Consider the following 8,503-nt stretch of genomic DNA (forward strand, 5'->3'; position numbering starts at 1 on the left):
CGGACGATGAACAAGCGGCCTTCGACGGCGTCTGCAGGCGCGGGGATCCATGGATGCTGCTCTGACGTCCTCCGGGCGGATCTAGGTGAATCTGGCAACGCGACCCACGCATGTGGCGGCCGCCGAGCAATAGCGCTACGGCGGAGGGAGCTCGCAGGGAGGAGCAGAGGTAGGAAGAATGGGGAACTTTGGTCGCCGCCGTCGCACGATGCTTCAGTTGGTCTGTTTTGTCGGATGCGCCGCTACGCGTGGGAGAGTAGGACCGCGCGATTCTCATCGAACGGACGACGCAGGTGAGCACTCTGTAAGACCGCACGGTGCCCACGCAGGAAATAGATTTTGCGAAAAAGAAAACGGAAAATCTAACAACTATGGACGACACCTGGCCAAGAAACGGACAGGCAACCACCGCACCGCTGTACGACGCATGCGGGACCCAGTAAACAGTAAGAAGGAATCACTACGTGCCCCCAGAAGTAGGCACGGACCAAATAATTGGGTGAATCCCAAATAATTGAAAATTGCAGCGCAACCCCTTTAATACACACGAAAGGTGAATGTAGCAAAGTAAAAGACGTGGCAGCATGCTAGGTAGGTAAAAAATAAGTTTAATTGAAAATTGCAGCGCAACCCCTTTAATACACACGAAAGGTGAATGTAGCAAAGTAAAAGACGTGGCAGCATGCTAGGTAGGTAAAAAATAAGTTAGGGAAACTGAGAAAAAATGAAGATGTTAAGGTTTAATATAGTACTTATGTGGGTTGTCATATGAAACCCACAACTGCAGCTCTAGTGAGTTCATTTGGGAGGTAAAAGTACCGTTCCTTAAAGGCTTTTGCTGGCGTGCAGTTGACGTGGGAGTTAGAAATCTTTGTGGTGTAACTTTTCTTCAGGTCCCCGGCAACGGCGCCAGAAAAAGAGCTTGATGGCGTGTAACTCACACGTTCGTTGGGAACCCCAAGAGGAAGGTATGATGCGCACAGCAGCAAGTTTTTCCTCAGAAAGAAACCAAGGTTTATCGAACCAGGAGGAGCCAAGAAGCACGTTGAAGGTTGATGGTGGCGGAATGTAATGCGGCGCAACACCAGGGATTCCGGCGCCAACGTGGAATCTGCACAACACAACCAAAGTACTTTGCCCCAACGAAACAGTGAGGTTGTCAATCTCACCGGCTTGCTGTAACAAAGGATTAACCGTATTGTATGGAAGATGATTGTTTGCAGAAAACAGTAAAACAAGTATTGCAGTAGATTGTATGCGATGTAAAGAATAGGACCGGGGTCCACAGTTCACTAGAGGTGTCTCTCCCATAAGATAAAAGCATGTTGGGTGAACAAATTACAGTCGGGCAATTGAAAAATAGAGAGAGCATAACAATGCACATACATGTCATGATAAATATAGTGAGATTTAATTGGGCATTACGACAAAGTACATAGACCGCTATCCAGCATGCATCTATGCCTAAAAAGTCCACCTTCAGGTTATCATCCGAACCCCCTCCAGTATTAAGTTGCTAACAACAGACAATTGCATTAAGTATTGCGCGTAATGTAATCAGTGACTACATCCTTGAACATAGCACCAATGTTTTATCCCTAGTGGCAACAGCACATCCATAACCTTAGAGGTTCTTGTCACCCCTCCAGATTCACGGAGACATGAACCCACTATCGAGCATAAATACTCCCTCTTGGAGTTACTAGCATCAACTTGGCCAGAGCCTCTACTAATAACGGAGAGCATGCAAGATCATAAACAACACATAGGTAATAACTTGATAATTAACATAACATAGTATTCTCTATCCATCGGATCCCGACAAACACAACATATAGAATTACAGATAGATGATCTTGATCATGTTAGGCAGCTCACAAGATCCAACAATGAAGCACAATGAGGAGAAGACAACCATCTAGCTACTTCTATGGACCCATAGTCCAGGGGTGAACTACTCACTCATCACTCCGGAGGCGACCATGGCGGTGAAGAGTCCTCCGGGAGATGAATCCCCTCTCCGGCAGGGTGCCGGAGGAGATCTCCAGAATCCCCCGAGATGGGATTGGCGGCGGCGGCGTCTCAGTAAGGTTTTCCATATCGTGGTTCTCGGTACTGGGGGTTTCGCGACGGAGGCTATTTGTAGGCGGAAGGGCAGGTCAAGAGGCGGCACGAGGGGCCCACACTACAGGCCGGCGCGGCCAGGGCTTGGGCCGCGCCGCCCTGTAGTCTGGCCACCTCGTGGCCCCACTTCGTCTCCTCTTCGGTCTTCTGGAAGCTTCGTGGCAAAATAGGACCCTGGGCGTTGATTTCGTCCAATTCCGAGAATATTTCGTTACTAGGATTTCTGAAACCAAAAACAGCAGAAAACAGCAACTGGCACTTCGGCATCTTGTTAATAGGTTAGTTCCAGAAAATGCACGAATATGACATAAAGTGTGCATAAAACATGTAGATATCATCAATAATGTGGCATGGAACACAAGAAATTATCGATACGTCGGAGACGTATCAGCTTTCATGTTCCACAAACTATCATTGGAATTTTAGACCATGCTTCTTCGTGAAGATGTACATCCTTGTTCAATGTTTTCACTGGGGGCCGTACCTGAGAAAATGAAGGCCCAGCGCGAAACTAAAAATTAGCCTCCTCAACAAACCATAGGAACAAGCAAGGTTCTATAATATTTATATGATGTTTGTAGGATAACCTTTTTAATAACTACTACATTATCAATTGGTGGAGCCAGGGTGGTGCTAAACTATGACATAATAACAAAATGTCACTAGATTGAAAATAAAATACACCATAGAAGTATATTGCCACTAACATAAAACTGGAAATGGACAAACAACATGATAATTTCTATCTTTCTAGTGAATATTATGTCCGCACTATATTCACAATTTATCACCATCAACTTATGAAAATTTAGTCGCATACATGTATCACTTACAACATATGTCTAATTGTTACCAACTTATAGAATCACAAACTGTTGGATATAGTTCCCTAAAGGCAAATAATAATTAAGGAGTATTTATTATTTATATCTCAAATGTTTATAATAGTTTTTTGCCATGATATAATTGTATTAAGAGGAAATATCAATACACATGTGGTATTGTAAACAAACAAAGGTCCCTGGGAAGTACACATGTACAAGCTAGCTCATTGTGATCAATCGTCGATTGAGGTTTCCGGTCATGGACACCAACGTTATTGACAATGGGGTCATATAATTGGTTGAATGATATGGTGGATATACCTAATATATAAGTATTGTAACACGATCAAAGACACATTAAGTTTAACGTTGCGATGGTTATGAAAGCGTAGTGACCTAACCCTTAGACCGTGAGATCATATTAGAATCACTGTCGCTAGCAGCTGTTTTGACATCATCAGTCTCTACTCCGTAACAGGGTTGTCATATAGGTGATGCTCGGGTATTCCAATGGGAGGGGTTGAGGCCAATGTATCAATAGCGGGATTAGTTCATCCGTGTGATAGAGAAATACAAATGGCCCACTCGGTTAGACTATATCCATAAAGTTGTACAACATATAACTAGGTCATGAGGATGAAATCATACGGAACGAGTTAAATAAAGCCTTGTTGGTACTGATGATCATGTCTCGGACAAGACTCGGTACCGAGGAACAAAGGGAAGAGGACTCAATGTAATGGTTCAAACGACAATCATATCTTCGTACCTATAGCGGGGTGCTCCTATTCTAAGCTTCACGCGTCCGGGATCGCTAGTTCGCGTCGAAGCCTCCCCGAATGGGCTGGCCGGATTCTGCGTTTGCGCATTGCTCCGGTTGATTTTCGCAGAACTAGTTCAATTCTTTTGGTGTATACATGACGAACAACTTCCGTTACAAAAAAAAAAAATATGTATCACCGAGATTGCATAGACTCCAAATTTAAAAAGTTCAAATCTGAGAAAAGTTGAAACAATGAAAAAGGTTCATATTAAAATTTGTTCAAATCCAAAAAAAATTATTCAAAATTCGAAAATATTTAAATCCGGAATTTGTTTAAAAAATTGAAAATTTAAGATTAAAAAATTGTTCAAATCCACAAAAATGATTGGAATTCGAAAATGTTCAAATCCAAAAAAGTTCAGATTTTAAAATTGCTCATATTTGAAAATTTTCAAAAATTAAAAATGTTCGAATTAAAAAAAATCGTAATTTTAGCAATGTTAATATTTGAAAAATTGTTCATTTTTTAAAAAAATATTATTTGAAAATGTTAAATTTTGTAAAATGTTCATATTTGAAAAAGGTGAAAAAGTTCATATTTAAAAATGGTAAAAATCATTTTTAAATGTTCATATGAAAAATTATTCAAATATAAAAATGTTTAAAATTCAAAAAATAACAGAAAACAAAAATAGGAAAAAAACGAAAAGAAAATCCGACGGCAAAACCAGACAATCCTTAGAAAAACCAACCAGAAAAATTTAGCAGAAATGGAAACAGAAAAAAAACGCAAGATCTAGACAAAGCCGATGGAAAACCAGGGTAAACCTAACTGGAATTTTCTAGAAGCTTCCTAAACCGTAAAAGCCAGAGCATCCCGAATTTACCTGGGCCGGACCATTTCGAAAATACAAGGATCAAAGGGTACGCGACGGGTGGTATCACTCACCTGAAGCGTCAAATATATGGGAGGTTTGGGTTTTTGTGCCTTCGAACTTTTTAACCTGGCGTTTTTGGCTCGTCGGGCTTGGAGAATACTAAAGGAACCAAATACTCTGAGTGCACGGATCCTCAAGTCAGTCTATTTTCCACATTGCGATTTTCTTGAAGCTGAAGTTGGTTCATCTCCTTCCCGAATTTGGTGAGCAATCGCCGATGGGAAAGAGGTGCTTAAGCAGGGGCTAATAAAACGTATTGGTACAGGAGAAGGGACCTTGATATGGAACACAAACTGGCTGCCCCGTGATGGTCTCCTTCGTCCCATGGTATGCATGAATACTACTGAGGACCAACCATAACGTGTGAGTGAGCTAATTGATCAACACGCTGTGGCTTGGGATACGTACAAGCTGTAGAAGTTTTTCTTGCCGATGGATGTTGAGGTGATTGCAAATATTCCTTTGAGTACTAGGAGGCAAGAAGATTTTTGGGCATGTCATTATGACAAACGAGGTATCTTCTCCGTCCGTTCGGCGTACAACATGTTAATCCAAACGAGGACACGGAGAACTGCTTGGCTTGATGAACAGGCGGGTACTTCAGATGCTAAAGGGGAAGAGAAGGGCTGGACAACGTTATGGCATGTGAAGGTACCGTCCAAAATCAGAGTGTTCTTATGGAGGCTAGTGCGACAGTCGCTGCCTACGGCCGACGTGCTCCATCATAGAAACATGGCGACGCATAGTTCGTGTTCGATCTGCGGGGAATCGGACTCGTGGAGGCACTCGTTGTTAGAGTGTAACATGGCGAGATGTGTCTGGGCTTTGGCTCCAGGGGACATCACTGATCTGGTTGCTAATATCAAAGAACCACACGCCAAGGGATGGCTGGCGGCTGTTTTCAGTGTTTTACCTCAGGGGGAGAGTACCCGAGTGGTGGTGACGCTTTGGGCATTGTGGCATGTGAAGCGGAAGGCAGTTCATGAGGGGATCTTGCAAAGCCCCCTTTCTACTCACAGCTTCGTCGATCGGTTCTTGGCAGATATTGATCTCACAAATCCTGGACAGGTTTCAAGTTCTGGCCCTCGCTCTGCAGTGAGGCTAAAGTGGATCGCTCCACCCGCAGGCCAGATGAAGATCAACGTTGATGCTGCGATATCAAAGAATTCGGGTACCGGTTCTATAGCAGCAGTCATTCGACAAGAAGATGGAGGCTTCGTCGGAGCCTCGTCGGTTGTTTTGCAAGGTATAACCGATCCTGAGATTTTGGAAGCTATGGCTTGCAGGGAGGGTTTTACATTGGCAGACCTTCTCTTGCAGCGTTTCATACTAGCTAGTGACTGTAGCAATGCTGTTAGTAGCATCAATGGAGAAGGGATGGGGCCGTATGGCCACATCGTGAAGGAAATAAAAGCCAGAGCTGCAGGTTTTCAGCAAGTTTAGATTTTGCATGAAGGGAGAGAGTCGAATACTGATGCACACAACCTGGCAAGGAGTTCTATTTTTCTTGATCTGGGTAGGCATGTGTGGTTCCAAAATCCACCTGATGGTGTGTCTGTAAACTTTAATACGTGAGAATAAAGAGGTGGTTGATGCTAAAAAAAAAACCTGAAGCGTCAAATAGGTTTCACCTCTATAGCCGGTGCTGCTATTTACCGCTTTCACCGGCGAAATAGCTTGGGGCGCTTTGGGAATCTTCTCTTTCTTAATAGATGGTCCCATTTTGCTGGTCTCACAGCGAGCCACGTCACCTTCTATTTGCCAACCAGGTCCGCGCGTTCCACTCGCCCATGGCTTCTTCGTGCAACTCAGCGTCAGTTTTGATACATCTGTTTGTTTCCTTTTTCTTAGGTTGTTCGGTTTCCATTGCGTACAGTAACGGTGCAGCGTATTATTTCAGCCAATATGGAGCCCATAACTATAGCCTTTATTGTGCTCAGCCCATTAGTGCTTATATATTTTTTTACATCTCCTTTTGGAATCAAGTGTCATCGAACAGCCATGATTTCAGCTACTAGAAACGGTTGTATATTGGAAACTGATGGAGCCATGAAGGCATACGAGAAGTTAGGGCAGATTTCAGTGGTTTCAAGAAACGGTGGTACCACATCTCTTCATCTCCTCCAGGGGATCTCAACCAAGATATTGATGGATGCATTGGAGACATGCAGTCAGCGACCTTTTAAGTAGCTGGCCTCCTTAGGTTTGAACCCTATAAATTAACCACCGCCATTAGATGGTAGCAGTATCTTCCGCTCACTTCCTATTCAGAGGCGCACCACCGGCTACGCTTGCTTTTTTTCTTGACTTCCCTCTCATCCAGTCATCGCCATGCAAGATCCTGACCAGCTCAGCCAGAGCCTTCACCACTCCTCGGCCACAGGTAGCAACAAAAAAATTTCTAGCAACAACGGTGCCATATCAGCTCCTCTCTAGATATATTCTAAGAAAGTTCGTTTCTGTGATTCTCATATTTCCAATCCGCCGTAACTATATGCAGATCGATAGGGGATGGAGAGGAACTATTTCAGGATTTTTGGAACTTAGGAGTATGGGCATGCAAAGCGAGTACATCTCCCCTTTGTTCGTGTGGCAACAGTGCTAAGTATTGGGTTGATCACAAAGTGTTATTTCATAAGACGTGGATATATATAAATATAATTACCCCATCATCTTCGTTTAAGTTTGTTTGCAGTTCAATTTTGTTTAATATATACTTGCAGGTGTCTCCAGAGAGCAAAGTTTATTTTTCTATATTAGCTCATGCTTCTACTAAGCCCATCGCTTCTGTAATTTTTTTAAAAAAACTAAGGAGTGCATTGCCACCTAGCTAAGTTAGTTATATTGTTGCTTATATAAAAAGTAACCAATCGCTAGATTGGTCAGCTTCTGTTGTATTAATCCAGGCTGATCCAATGAATGTCTGTATAAGGACTATCTCTTTCGGCAGTTTCAGTTTTCTCCCGTACCATGCCAAATCCTTCATGTATTGCTTGAGATGCATTATTTACTGTTGGAGATTGTAAAATTCAGTCTGCAATACATACCTTTGTACGAATGCTGGATATATTTACATATGACAAAACGAATTAATTGCTACACATTTCAGAAATTGTTTTTCACATGTTGCAACTTCCTCCTCCACTTCTTTTCAGCAAGTTTTCGGTTTTCAGCTCCCCGTTGTATCTATGCACACTTTCATTTTCAGCAGAGAACTTACCAACCGATTTAAACATATTTTACTCATTTTGGTAAGAAAAACATCACACAAATAATGTGGCAATTGTATTTCCCGCACTCTATCAAAAATGAGGCAAGGAATTTAAATACTTAATTTTTAACATGACACGGGAAACTTCTTGACATGAGTGAGTCTTTGTTAAATCCATGGTTCTCTATCTTCTCTCTGACAATTCATTTTCTATCTACCAACGGTTGGCAACATATTTGATACCAAAAACATTGATATTGTTTCCAAAAAATTTGCTCTACATACATCCTTATAAAGTTTTGAATAAATATACCGCAGCAACGCGCGGGGTATCATCTAGTTCCAAAATGGGCCATCCCATGTTTCATTCGTGGAAGGAGGATTCCGTGCTTCTCCATTTCTGTTTCAGTCGGTTGTATAGTAGGGAGGTTTCTTGGCAGGTTTTTATTTCGGTTTTCGGTATTTTTGAAAATTTAAGATTTTGAAAATATTATATTTTAAACTGTTCAAAATTTAAAGCGTTCGAATTTGAAAAAAAAATCACATTTAAGAAACGTGCAAATTTGAAAATATTTAAATCTGAAAGTATTCAAACTTAAAAAAAATTCAAAGCTGAAAAATATTCAAAATTGAAAATTATTCA

At 42.0% G+C, this 8,503-nt stretch overlaps 1 protein-coding gene across 1 annotated transcript; it reads left to right on the top strand.

Annotated features, from left to right (window-relative positions):
• Positions 1-5,453: 5,453 nt before the first annotated feature.
• On the top strand, positions 5,454-6,092 carry LOC139833688 (uncharacterized). The gene has a single exon (XM_071824030.1). The coding sequence runs from the start codon at positions 5,454-5,456 to the stop codon at positions 6,090-6,092; it is 639 nt and encodes a 212-aa protein (XP_071680131.1).
• The last annotated feature ends 2,411 nt before the right edge of the window (positions 6,093-8,503 follow it).

The sequence above is a fragment of the Lolium perenne genome, chromosome 7 (assembly GCF_019359855.2).
Source record: "Lolium perenne isolate Kyuss_39 chromosome 7, Kyuss_2.0, whole genome shotgun sequence".
Lineage (NCBI taxonomy): Eukaryota > Viridiplantae > Streptophyta > Magnoliopsida > Poales > Poaceae > Lolium > Lolium perenne.

Excerpts from the sequence above, each read along its gene's own strand:
- LOC139833688 (XM_071824030.1), top strand. The coding sequence starts at position 5,454 with ATGGCGAGATGTGTCTGGGCTTTGGCTCCAGGGGACATCACTGATCTG.